This window comes from Hippocampus guttulatus, chromosome 6, assembly GCF_054856545.1.
Source record: "Hippocampus guttulatus isolate MCC_2025c chromosome 6, RoL_Hgut_1.0, whole genome shotgun sequence".
In the NCBI taxonomy this organism is placed as follows: Eukaryota; Metazoa; Chordata; class Actinopteri; order Syngnathiformes; family Syngnathidae; genus Hippocampus; species Hippocampus guttulatus.
In genome coordinates this window covers 15,706,731-15,719,820 of record NC_141266.1, presented here as the reverse complement: position 1 = coordinate 15,719,820, position 13,090 = coordinate 15,706,731, and the positions used below count along the sequence as shown (strand labels likewise).

The 13,090-nt window shown below is 41.3% G+C and overlaps 2 protein-coding genes across 2 annotated transcripts; both read right to left on the bottom strand.

Moving 5' to 3' along the window:
* Nucleotides 1–1,366: 1,366 nt before the first annotated feature.
* Nucleotides 1,367–6,181, bottom strand: fam8a1b (family with sequence similarity 8 member A1b). Its single transcript, XM_086114471.1, has 5 exons — nt 5,746–6,181; nt 5,506–5,626; nt 5,309–5,432; nt 4,383–4,522; nt 1,367–4,201 (listed from the first exon to the last, which is right to left on the bottom strand). The coding sequence occupies exons 1-5, from the start codon at nt 6,179–6,181 to the stop codon at nt 4,057–4,059; spliced, it is 966 nt and encodes a 321-aa protein (XP_085970597.1). The 3' UTR covers nt 1,367–4,056.
* Nucleotides 6,182–7,833: 1,652 nt separating this feature from the next.
* fabp4b (fatty acid binding protein 4b) lies at nt 7,834–9,185 on the bottom strand. The gene is made up of 4 exons (XM_086113909.1): nt 8,511–9,185; nt 8,248–8,423; nt 8,075–8,176; nt 7,834–7,972 (listed from the first exon to the last, which is right to left on the bottom strand). Exons 1-4 carry the CDS (start codon nt 8,581–8,583, stop codon nt 7,919–7,921), a joined length of 405 nt encoding a protein of 134 aa, XP_085970035.1. The 5' UTR covers nt 8,584–9,185; the 3' UTR covers nt 7,834–7,918.
* Nucleotides 9,186–13,090: the final 3,905 nt, after the last annotated feature.

Below are 13,090 nucleotides of genomic sequence, written 5' to 3'. Positions count from 1 at the left end.
TTGTAACGTGTCCTTGAGTGTTGTGAAAGTGCCTACAAATAACATGTATTATTATTATTATTATTATAAATTACCCAAAAATGTTCCAACTGACACCTATGCTAACTACACACAAAGTCGAACTCGTTTAACTTTTGTTAGAAATTAGCTAATTTGTTGTTCGTTGATAAAGGACTTTGCCTTCACCACAGTGGCTAAAAAGCAAATCATAATTCACAAGAAGAGGAAATGGAAAGAAACTATATTCATCACTGTTGCTTTAAATGTGTGTAATTGATACTGCTGTTTTTAATGCTGAGAAGAAAAGTACCGGTCCTAAAAAAAAGGCATTTCAGTTTACTGAATCACTTTAAAAGCTCCGGGCACTTCATATCTCCATTGCAGAAAATGGTTATGAACAAATGCCCATAACACTGGCAGTTCATTGTACTGGAGGATGTTTATCCTTTTATACCCGGAAACAAGTTTGGAATTTTTTTTTTTTTTTGAATTTTAGGCTCAGAATGTTATTTAATCTAAATTGTTCAAAGTCACAGTTGAAGAAGTGTCTGGATGAAATTAAAACAGCATAGACAGGGACTGCAGAAATAGGCTAAAATGACCTCATAAGGAATTTTAAACAATCGGTGCCTTAGTAACTGAATGTTTGTTTTGGGAATATTTGACAGTTAAAACATATTTTCCAACATAGATGACAATGAACCACAATTAGTTTCTTGTGTTGATACTGAAAGCGAAAATCATCAGAACTAAACAGGTTTCTCTTCGGCTGAGTCTGAGTGCCAAGACTCCTTTTCATTCAGCTCAAAATAGAAAGTCACTGCTTACGCACATCTCCACAACATAGTTTAAGCAGTGCCAGGCGGGAGTGATTTTTGGGGGGGGGGGGGGGGGGGGGGAGTAACAGAATCACAGGGAACCAAAAGTATCTGGAAAATGCCAAACGCAACTCAGGGCGTAAATTATTGGCTTCATCTGCATGTGAAAAGCCCAGGCGCCTCTCGGAATAAAACCAATGTGACATTCTCAGCATGTTTGTAACAGATTGATTTACATGCTGCGTCACGTGATCTGACAGGTTGGGTTCATATGAGGAATCCAACCATCAGTTAAATGACCTCGGTGACCCCACTGAAACTTGCCCACTCCCCCTCCCCACTGCGGCAGATTCACTACCGCATAGCAGCAGCAGAGGGCAGTACTGAGTACAACTGAAACACTGGAGTGGACTACCGGTACTTTTTCTTCATGACAAACACATTGCATTTTCAAATGGGTAAAATGCAATAAGGGCAGTATGTGAAATAAAACCTGACATACATCATAATTTTTAAGGATTTCATTTGTAAAAAAAGTCCAATAGATATCAAATGTCAAGCCTATTTTTCCTTGTCTAGGCATGATTTATTTGCAGCAAACGCACACCAGACCAAGCAACGGTGTCCAAATCAGTCCTCCCTGGTTGTCAAGACAACAGTTTTGGTCCATATCATCATAATACTAAATAGAGAACTAAAAGCGGGAGGAGTCCAAAAGGTTATTGAATACCCACGCTCGCATGGGAACCTCATGATTGTACATCACTCATGAAGAGTTTTGTGCTGGCCTCGTATTTATTTTTGTAACAGCAGCAGCGCTCAGCGAAAATGTGCTTATTCATGTCACGATAACACTTATTTATTCACTAGCCCAGAAATGAGTTCATTCACAATAGCTTGGCCAGGCTGTATGTTGGGAAAAGTACTGTCCTTGGCTGCTATCAATTCTGGTTTAGAAGCAAAGGTCCCAATTTCAATGACACCGTTGGTGATGGATTTAGAAGAACAAGTATGATTACTCCAGCCATTTACTGCTCTGTGGATTTATCCGGTTACAGTTGCTATAACTGCGACAACGTTATGACTTCAATTTACAAACACAAGGTCGATTCTCACAGCAGTTGACATAAATGATTGGTTGTAGCTAATGGAGAGCGATGGCACTTGCTTAACCCATGGAGAGATTTATTGCACAATGAGGTCGTTTAACACAAAGGTTTGTCATAAATTGAAGCAATGAGTTGGTCCTTTCTCAGAAATTTCATTTCTGCACATTGTCTCTCTCTGGATGGGGCCTACACGACACGTCAATGTACAAAATTCATGTGGAGCAGCACGCGTGGCAATTTTATCAGCCCACCACTTGTTCCGCTGCTCACTGGAGTTATTGCACATCGAGGGGTTGTGTCAAAACAATGTCAGTGAAAGATGCAGTCATTGGCAAATGCGCTGCAGCACAAGACTATGAACCCTGACAATACTATGCAAAGTTTTTCAGCACATATTTTTTTGATAAAAACAAGTCAACAGACTGCCAGACAAAATGTTTTAAAAGCTACGCAGCCAGAACTGGAGACAGATATGATCAAAAAGCAATTGTTTATTTCGGTTAAATAACATTTGTGCCAATTATGTTGCATCTGCTGAGCCAAAGAATTATCAGAGACGTTCCAAACAAAATGTCGATGTTTATAGCTCTCGTCTCATGTGAAGTTTGTGGGATTTTTTTGGGGGGGGGGGGGGGGGGTCGTCAATAAAGTGTAAGCAGACCAGACCGCTGGGCTTCAGGTCGGAACCGCAAAAGTGTCCCGGAGGTCATGCAATGGTGATTAGAAAAAAAAAATCCTCGAAGGTCACAAATCACTTCTGCCATGGCCTCATTGCATTTACACCAAGTAAGCAGACTCACATTCAAAGCAGTAAGACTCCAGTGCCATATTGTCACTTAAAACAAAGAGAGTGATTTATTTTACCTTTAACAATGGTTTACGTCTTTTGCCACTTGGTTTTGTTTTTGTTTTTTTAAAGAAAGCTACAAATAGAAAAGCTTACGTGAATTCTTTTCACTTTACTTTATTCTTGGTCACGAAAGACTCACTTTTGTTACATTTAAATATTAGGAGTGGTTCACTTCCTTTAACACTTGCATGATCGTTGTGAAAATGTAGCTTAGCGCTTTGATAAAAATTTTATGACGCAACAGTTTGGCCTAGGTACAAATGATTTCTATTAGATCCTCAACCACATGTTCACCTGCATTCCTAAACTGATTGCGTATGACCTTCTAGCCCGGGTGTCAAAACTGTTTTTTGTCACAGGCCACATCAGTTACGGTTTCCTTGAAGGGCTGCTATGACTGTGAACCCAAATAAATGTATGATAGCCTCATATTACATATACACAACAAATTGATGAATTACTACTTTTGAAAGCAAAGGCCTTAAAAGTTGTTCAAATGTTGCACCTATTTTTAAAGGGGGAATTTGGTAAAAAAATAAAATAAAATGCATGCAATATCATTTTTAAACATTTTAAATATTCATAACATTTTTAAAAGTGGAAACAATATGTAACTTTTATATTTTAGCAAGAAAAATGAAGTAAATGGACACAATTCGCTTTCATGGGCCACGTAAAATGGTATGGCGGGCCAGATCTGGCCCCCGGCCTTGAGTTTGGCACCAGTGCCTTAGAGGCTATACTGTAGTCCAATTCAATCACAAGAGTTTTTCAATTGCCTTCCAATAGCTTAGTCTGTCTCATAAAATCATGCGGATTGCCAGAACGTGGCAAGATGAGGAAGAGTCCAAGTTTCAAAACACTGATTGTGCCTTTGAAAAACAGAAGTACTTGAGCACCTGAAACAATAAACCAAGAGGCCCCATGTTTCAAATGATTATTTCACTGACACTGAGGCTAGCGTGCTACAAATAAATAGATTGCGAACTGAAATATAGCGTGAACAAACACTCACCCCAGATCTACAATAGTATTCAAAAAAAGGCAAATCTCGCCACCCGCCATATTTGAAAAAGAGACGTGAACTTGGCACAGAGACCCATGCAGCCGTTTGGTCAGACACAAACCAAGTGCAGGTTGCGGCTCGGCGATCCAAAAGACCCTCTCTGCCCTCATTATGGAGCCCTGGTGCACATGAACCAGAAATAAGTTCTGCTCATATTTAGTGTCAAACACTTGACGCGGTGCGCTCTGCAGGTGGCGGCGATGCTCGTCTGGGTCATCTGACCCTAGAGCGCTTGACAACAATGGTGCCAGCGACCATGTCGTACACAGTCCTGTTGTGCTGGAAGAACAGAAGCGTGACAAAAGCTGGGAAGAAGAAAGCGATTGAAAAGTTCTTGCTCAGGGCTCGCACAGTTGATCTGTCAGGATTGATAGGGGAGGAAAGAAAGAAAAAGCATCATTAGAGAGGTTTTGTCAGCAATTTATGTTTTAAGAGTGATGTTGTCGGATTAGTAAAAAAATATATACTGTATATATCCAAATGTTTTGTGGGAGTTACAATTAATTTGTTTGATTTAAGCGCAGCATGGATCCACTCACGCGGACAGAGACACGTCTGTTGCCGGCACCACGAGGACCCGGTTGGGCTGAACCAGAACTGATGAGTCACATGTCACAACTCGAAGTCCAATGAGGAATTTTCCTGGGGTTGCTCCTCCAGCTCCCCAAATACACACAATCTGCAGATACACGTCTGTGGTTGATTGCCTTGCAGCTCAGAGGGGGAAAAAGGGACTGACAAATAAGGCTGTCGATTTACAACAAGTAAAAATATCATATTTACCAAACACTGCCTGTCCAAATTCATAGACTGCGTCCTTCGAAGGACCCTTCACATGCTGGGTCCTCCGAAGGCTCGTCCTCATGTAGCCTCTGTGAACTACATAAACAGTAGTAAATTTGAACAGGCCGATCATAGAAGAAGAGCAGCGTCGAAATGGGGCGGGGAAGTGTAGGCAATGAAAGCGCACTCCGAAGTAGCCTTCACTCAGAACCTGTCTCCATGGACACAAAGGCCAGATGTGAAAGCTAGATTCGAAGGGTGTGTGAATTTGGGCACCGGCGTGCGATCGTGTCGCGCCGGAGGTTCTGTCAAATTCGGCCTTTGGAGGATGTAAACTACAAATTTGGACACAGCCACTGTTTTATTCTTCAAATAATGTCAAAGAAATACAGTGGAACATTTAAAGATCAATGATCATGAGGTCAGACAATTTTGGAATTACAAAACATGACGCATGATGTCCTCTAAGCCATCACAGTAACAACAACAACAAAAAGTTCTAGAGCTGTGTTACACACGGGTGAAACACAAATTCCCATTTCCTAAAACATCATCCCCTGAAAAAAATGTTGATTGTTTTCAGGTCTTAATAATTATGTGGTGATATTTCGTAAATTTACTTGCATGGCAATTGGTAATTACTCAAAACACTTCCTTTATTGTATCAAGTGACACCCCTTACCTCATAAAAGCACACTAATATTGGGTATACAAGAGCAACCAGCATCATTTTCTGCAACTCCTCCATTGACGTTTCCTCATCTATTTCGTCGATGATAAAATGCATTGCGAACTTGGACACATCCCTTAAAGAGAGAAAAAGCAAGAGAGGCTATTAGGGATTACAAACAAGCCTCAAGCATCACTGCATAAACTGACTTGATTCCACTCAGGTGCATAATACTGATGATAATGGTCGCTTTGATGAAAAACAGAATGAAGAAGTCCACAATTTCAGCAAGGAGTCTTTGGAGAGGTGAGGGGATGGTGTACTCTCGACCTGGAGAATGGATCAGAAGCCTGGGTCAGCACAGAAGCTTTCGCAGAACACTTAGAGGGTGACTGCATAGCTTAATGCCATTGCAGCATGTTGTAATGCATTGATGTTCTTCTATTTACCTGGCCTGCGCGCGTTTCCATTCTCCTGTGGCAGCTGCTGCGGCTGAGTGGGCACTGCAGCCCCGCCCGCGACTTCACCTCCTCGGCTACTCGGGGAGCCGGAGGCGGCCGCATTGAGCGACAAGGGAACACCGAAGTACTGAGCGTTGGGATCGAGACGCGCCGTCGACGTCCCGTTGACCGACTGGAAAACACACGGATAGGACATGGCTGCTGACGCCGCCAGCCAGCTCTGCCAAGTCACAAAGCCGGTGGAGTATTGGCACATCCACGCCTGTAACTTCTCGCAATACTCCGCGGTGGTGCAACTTTCAGGTATATCTTTCTCGTCTTTGGGTGTCTCCTTTCGGTGTGAATCTTCTCCTACGCGGCGTTTAAGCGCATTAGAAGCTTTCTTCTTATCGGAGTCCATGTTTGTGTTTTCTGTGTCCGCCATGTTGGACGAAGGTGACGCAACGTCTACGTCACCCTGAATATTACACGAGTCCGTTTTTTAAAACTAGGATTTGACGGAGTAGTCACGTCAACTTTTTTTTAAAATGTACTTTTAAACCAATTGTGTTTTTCCACAATGTATAGATTTAAGACAAACTCAATATTGATTAAAACGCACGCACGCAAACGCGATGCCCCACACGTTCCCACTCTTGAAAAGGAATGGTACAGGCCAAATTGACCAACGAATTTGTTCAATTACATTTCAGAAAATGTTATCTTTTTTAAAACGGACAGATGGACGAAGTCGTTAATGTACAAGGTAGGCGAAAAATAAATTACATTGTAAATAAGATGTCTGGATTCTTTAATTTAAAAGGTGTAACAAGATAAATGCATAATTCTTTTAAAAATCTAATTCTCTCACTCTCACTCGATCTCTCTCTTTCTCTCACTCGCGCGCGTTTGTGCGTGTGTGTATTTTTATATACGGGCGGCACAGTGCTTAACTGGTTAGCACGTCCACTTCCCAGGGTTCGATTCCTGGCTCCAGCCTTCCTGTGTAGAGTTTGCACGTTCTGCCCTTGCCTGCATGGGCTTTCTCCAGGTACTCTGGTTTCCTCCCACATTCCCAAAACATGCATGGTATGTTAATTGAACACTCGGAAGTGACCCTAAGTGTGACTCTGAGTGTGAATGGATGCTTGTCAATGTGTACCCTGCTGTCTGCCCAATGACGGCTGGGACAAGCGGCTCAGATAATGGATGGATGGATGGATCCATCAATTAATAAAAACTAGATTGAATATTTTAAAAATACCAGTTTTAGGGGGAAACTGACAAATATGCAATATGCTCTGTGTGATGGATTAAACAGACTGGGGAGACACTTTGTCATAACTGTCCTACACATACTTGGGGGGGAAAAAACCCCCATTGGAATTAAGATTGATATTGAGATGTCAAGGATTTTTATTGACTAAAAAATGTATTTAGAAGCTATTATGTTCCCTTGTCATCAAGTCTGGCACACCAGGGGTCCACTGCCTCAAAGAGGCTTAATTAGGACAAGTGCACTTGCTTTATTTCCAGTCTGTGCATCCAAGACAATTGAACTAGCAAGTGAGGGGTCAACGCTTTGACCTGAAGGGATTTGGCCGCACCACCACCCAGGCATAAGAGTTGACACTGATATTAGGAAATGTGTCTTTGCTCGAACAAAAGGCCCTTGTCAAGATTTTTTATTTATTTTTTTTTTTAAATCTGCCCATTCAGTTCTCAGACTTCAGAGCAACCAATGCGACTTACTCGTCAATGACACACAAAGTCCTCTTTAGTACAAAGTCTGAAGTCTTAAATATAGGTCAGATGTTGAACCCTAAATTCCTGTTAAGCACAAAAGAAGCCTTAAAACTTAATTCTTAAAAAGATTGTTCACATGGTCATAGAATTAGTCTGTTATTTGCTGACCCAATTGTGCATGTTGTAATGTGACAATTTGTGGTTTTCTTTTTAAAAATTGAAGCCCCCCCCCCCCAGCATTGTTGTGATTTTTTTAAAGGTGGAAGTAGCAGTGGCTCCCTTGACTTTGAGGGAAACATTTTTGCCACAATTTAAAATAATCAGTCAAAGAAATGTTGTGTAGAACTCACACTGAATTCTTCGATTTTATTGTTAATTTTCCATTTACAAAATGTCCTTTGTAGTTCAACATACATTGATTGATGCAAGAGTGAACTTAAGCCTCCTTCTCATAGGTCCTCATTGCAACAACATCACCCATGATGCATTTCTGTGGAGATAAGATTCACATAGTTTTAAATTAACAAAAACGGGGGGCATTTTAAAGAAACAAAACAAATGTTGCATATTGCCATAGCCGTCAGCAACTTACAGCTGTCAGCTTGCCATCCTGAATCTCTCGTTCTAGTGTTGTAGACTTGCCATCCCACGTCTGTTTTTGCACAAGTTTGCCATTCTCAAAAGTGATGATGGTCTGCAGACGGAACTTGCTTTAATTGCATGCAAAATGACCGTTTTGAGAAAGTGCATTCATTAAAAACCCACCTTGGTGTTTCGATCATCTGCCGTGTTCTCATCAAACTCCTCATTGAGTTTGAATTGAATTTCTTTGGTCTTGAAAGTGCTCTCAGACCTCATTGTGATCAGGCCCGCCTCATCCACGTCGATCACAAGATTGGGCTTAGCCATGTTGCCCACCTGCCGGGTGGCAAAGCCCACACCTCCGTGCCATACAAAATTTGCTTCAGTTAGCACCACTTTACAGCAAACTCATTATCCAACTATGCTAAAGTGAAATGTATCCTTACCAATAGCCTTCATGTATTCATCAAAATTCTCACTGGCAGTTAGCTTCCAGGTTCCAACAAATTGCTCAACCATGGTGGAGTAAAAGTTGTGCCTACGAGTCACAAAATATAAATCTCCCTTTGGGTGCAGGACGCAGACAAGAGGACAGACTGGCACACGGTGGAAATGTCATATTTGAAGCCCAGTGGGGTGAGTGCTTGACGCGGAGCCGCCCAATCAGGAGCAGGTGCCGCCATTGCCATGGTGACAATAGGGTTAAGAGGCGTGTCTTCAAATCAAATTCTGGTGTGAGGGTCTGAAGGGGCCATGTGGTGTGGCCCTCTTTTGACTTATTTTCACAAAGTAGCACATTTACTTCATGTCAACACAAAAAGAGGCTTTCTTGACGATCGTTGAATAATCGCGATGGGCAAAGTATGGCCTGGGCACACATACAGCCCACTTTGTTTTTTAAACCGGCCCATTAAACCAGCATTTACATTTCCAGTATTCCTGTGTCATTTTTTTTAATGAATCCCATTATAAAATGTGTTGAATATTAGTGACGTAAAAATACATATATCTGTATAGTGATCAATGTTTAATTTATTTATTTTTATAAATAATTGATTGTAACTGAATTAAAAACAAACTGAAAGCATGAGATTTATCCATCCAATACGAGTAAAATAAACTATACATTTTACATTCATATTTTGTTTTATCCTATAAATGAACGACCTGGCTAATTTTTCCATTTTAAAAATAAAATCTAGGCTAAAAGTTTGCCCATGACTATTGTAAAGTCCACTGCAAAATTATCAGTTTCTATGGGCATATTATTTATAGGTACCTGTGTGTGTGTGTGTGTGTGTGTATATATATGTATATATGAAATAATGCAAAGGAATGTTTTATTCTACAATCTGCTATAAGATTACATCCAAATTCCAAATAAAAAGGATTGTCATTCACAGCATTTATTTGGAGAAATTGACAAAAAGTAATGGAAACAATTCACGGCCCTTTCAGATATGAAATAATGCAAAGGAAAGTTCTTATTCATCATTAAACACCATAAGAGCCTACTTGTGGTGTATCTGTTCAGAGTTGAAGTCACACCTTAATGTGCCTTAGCATGTACCTCACCCGTCTTTCACATCGCTCTCGGATGACTGGATGCCACTCCTATACTGCAAACATTCAAACAAGCATGGTCTGCTTATCTGGTTGTCATCTATCCACAAATCCACTGACTTGGCCGTGCGGTATTGAATGTTGTACAAACAATACTCAGAGTTGAGAGCCACTGTCAAAATTAGAATTAGCCATTTGGAGTTCCCTTGATTTCTTCCAGAGCTTTTTAGGAAACACACAAATTCAGTCAAGTGATTTCTGATTGCATTTTTAGATTTGATTAGAAAACCTTTATTCGTCACGCAATGGAGAATTTCCCAATTCACAGCAGCAAAGTTATGAAAGGAAGAAGTAGAACAAAATATGCAAATATGGCTGGAAAGGCAGCCACTCTCGCGGCGTCATCTTGAAGTCAAAATAACAAAAATAACACAACAGTTACATTATGCAAGTAAGCAATTCATTTGGAGTCGTTTTTAATTATAAGCATATTTTTTCATACATCCATTTTTTTGGTTCGATTCCAGCTCTGGCCTTCCTGTGTGGAGTTTGCATGTTCTCCGCAATTATTCACATTCACACCAATGGACCATTGGAGCCAAGATCTTGGATTTGATAACCACGAGTCCATCATGCCGCTCTAACCAACTTTAAATTTTTGCACAAAATCCCTACATACGTTTTCACAAATATTGAAACCATCATTAAATTCAAAGTGAAATAAACGTATTTGTGCATTTTAAATGACACGAAGTTACAGTATTTTATTTCAATCAGCAATGAAATTCAAAGGACTTCATGTTGCGTTAGGAAATACTTTTCAGTTTTCCCATCTTTCTGCAGGGGCTACATCTCACCACTTGATGGCGTGAGAAAAGCGTGTGTCAGAACCTGATCGCGTGTCATGAGGTCCAATGCAAAAGCTGCATGAAATTCCTTCGCTTATGAAAGGATAACGCTCATGAGAATAATATATTTCACCTCTGTAATATAGTGTGAGGTAATGCAACTATGTTATAGTAAAAAGCACCAATATGATGCAGTTTATTTCTACACCACTGCAGCCTGCACTAAAACACTCTGTCCACATCTCTGGCAGTGTCAATTAAAACGGTCATTTACAGGTATTTCACATTATACATGCATGTAGTGTAGTTTTCTTCCAACCAAGGATTTTTTTACACACAGAAAAATAGCCAACTTACTTGCTAAGTCTGGAATTATAAAGCTCCCAAAGAGTGTCCTTGAGATGCAACCTTCCTTTTTTAACTGTACAGCTTATCCTCACAAGAGTCACGGATGTCCTGGAGTCTATCCTAGCCGACTCTGAGCGAGAGGTTGTGTATACACCCAGGACTGGTCACCTGCCAATCGCACTGTGCTCGAAATGGCAAGTTGAAATCATTTTGACGATCTAAAATGTGTTTTAAGATGAGATTTAAGGATGGACAGAGAATGGAAGGTTATTCCAAAAAGAGGCACCGGCAACAGAAAAAGCTCGATCCCCTCTCAGGCTGCATTGGGTCCTCGGTACCACCAGTAGCGTTTGGTCCACTTACCTGCGGCAGCAGCTGGCACATAGAGGTGGAGGAACTCAGAGAGGTAAGGTGGGGCTAGACCATTAAAAAAATTAGAGACAAATAAAAGAATCTTGAAATGGACTCTAAAATGTACAGCGAGCCAGTGAATTTAGACCAGAATTGGAGTTAAATGCTCGGTGCTACGCGCTCCAGTAAGGAGGTGGCCAGCAGCATTTTGGACCAACTGGAGTCACTTGAGGGAGGATTGATTGTCTCCAAAATAAATTCCAGGACAGTAATCCAGTTGTGATTAAGTAAGGCATGGATTCCTCTTCCTAAGTGCTGTCGTTTTGTGCTAAGTGCTAATGCATGACATATTCATTAGCATCAACCGCTTATGTCATAACTATAGAGGCTGGGCTGGGCTGGATCTATGATGGAATGTGCATGCAGGCCTTCATCTGCATACACACAGATGACATCAAGTGAACATGAACGCTGTCTGGCAGCCGCAGAGAAGTACTTTCCTCCTGGTTTTCATCAACACTTCAAGCCCCATTGATGGCAGAACAGAGGCCATGGACAAAAGCTGCATATACTGTACAAACAGTGCTCTGAGCGGCAGCACACTGACTCATTCTTTAGTGTGTGTGAGAACGGAGGGGGACCCCTTTTAGCTCCTTTGTGTTGGTGTCTGTCAACAGTGTAGTTGCAGGCCGGGCCCATTGTGGCGGCCAGTGTTGCGTATTGACACAGGGCCTCGCTCAGCTTGTTCCCAGGGTCCAACCTGAGGACTCATGAATAATGGAGAGAAGATCCTCCAGGCCAAAAGGAAATTGAAAAGTTGGGCTCGGCTTCTTGTAGACATAAACGGCTTCTTTTGCATGCCGGTACGTAAGAATTGTGGTCATGCCGCCAATCGTGCTGCTGGAGGCCTTTGATGACGTGGCTTACACAAATACAACTGGGAAAATTGATTGCTTAAATCAACATATTGTATGGCAGGCACCTGAGGTGATCTGGAGGTGCTTCAGGAATGCTGGAACACAGCAAATTTTTAGCCTGAGAGCAAGCCATTATTGATCATTTTCTGAAAACAAGAAAAAAATTAACGGAACAAATTCAAATAAAAAAAGCGGAGTATATGTTCCTCAATTCTATCCAATTAGCATGACTGACAATCTAGACCAGGGGTGCCCATTACGTCGATCCTGATCTACCTGTAGATCTAAGACAGGTCCGAAGTAGATCCGAGGAGTGTTAATGTACGTTGCACCCTAATCATCCTATCAGTCTCATTTTCACAAAATAAATATTTCAAAAATAAAATAAAGCAGGTAAATCTTGAATTTACGGTGGCGCGTGATTACGTCACCGGAAGTTGTTAGCACTCAGCAGTCTGCAATTGCAGCTTGTGATAAGAGCTGTTGCGCTCTATCTTTTATCGTCATTATTCTCATTCAGAGTTTGCTTCGTGTACAATTCACCGAGGAATATGAACCTAGGAGGGCCCATGGAAGCACTTTAAAACAGTACGTGTGAGCTACGATAGTTAACAAGCTGCAAAAGTGCATCGCATGCTTCAGTTTCAGGCTGTTTCTCATCATGGCGTGCGTGTGTGTGTGTGTGTGTGTGTGTGTGTGTGTGTGTGTGTGTGTGCGCGCATGCCGTTAAGGGTAGATCCCGTGAGGTTAGTTGATCGAAAAGTAGATCTTCGGTCCAAAAAGTTTGGTCTAGACAGAAGTAAAAGGGGAAGACACTTTTCAGCACTCACGCTGCTATTTTTTTGTATATTGTTACAGAACTTTAACATTGCAAATAACTCATGAGCCAAGTCCACTGGAGGAAACTTGTTTCCTTCCGGATCATAAATTCACCCAGCAAGTGAAAAGAATTTTGGGGAGCATTCCAAGATTCATGAAAGCTGTGATTCCAGCATTTTT

What these genes read in the sequence shown, in the direction of transcription:
- fam8a1b (XM_086114471.1), bottom strand. Translation starts at nt 6,181, where the DNA reads ATGGCGGACACAGAAAACACAAACATGGACTCCGATAAGAAGAAAGCT. An exon ending in ATGCACCTGAGTGGAATCAA is followed by an intron (nt 5,433 to 5,505) that starts GTCAGTTTATGC and finishes TCTCTCTTTAAG; the next exon opens with GGATGTGTCCAAGTTCGCAA. An exon ending in ACAGACGTGTCTCTGTCCGC is followed by an intron (nt 4,202 to 4,382) that starts GTGAGTGGATCC and finishes CAATCCTGACAG; the next exon opens with ATCAACTGTGCGAGCCCTGA.
- fabp4b (XM_086113909.1), bottom strand. Translation starts at nt 8,583, where the DNA reads ATGGTTGAGCAATTTGTTGGAACCTGGAAGCTAACTGCCAGTGAGAAT. An exon ending in TGAATACATGAAGGCTATTG is followed by an intron (nt 8,424 to 8,510) that starts GTAAGGATACAT and finishes TATGGCACGGAG; the next exon opens with GTGTGGGCTTTGCCACCCGG. An exon ending in CAGATGATCGAAACACCAAG is followed by an intron (nt 8,177 to 8,247) that starts GTGGGTTTTTAA and finishes TTCCGTCTGCAG; the next exon opens with ACCATCATCACTTTTGAGAA.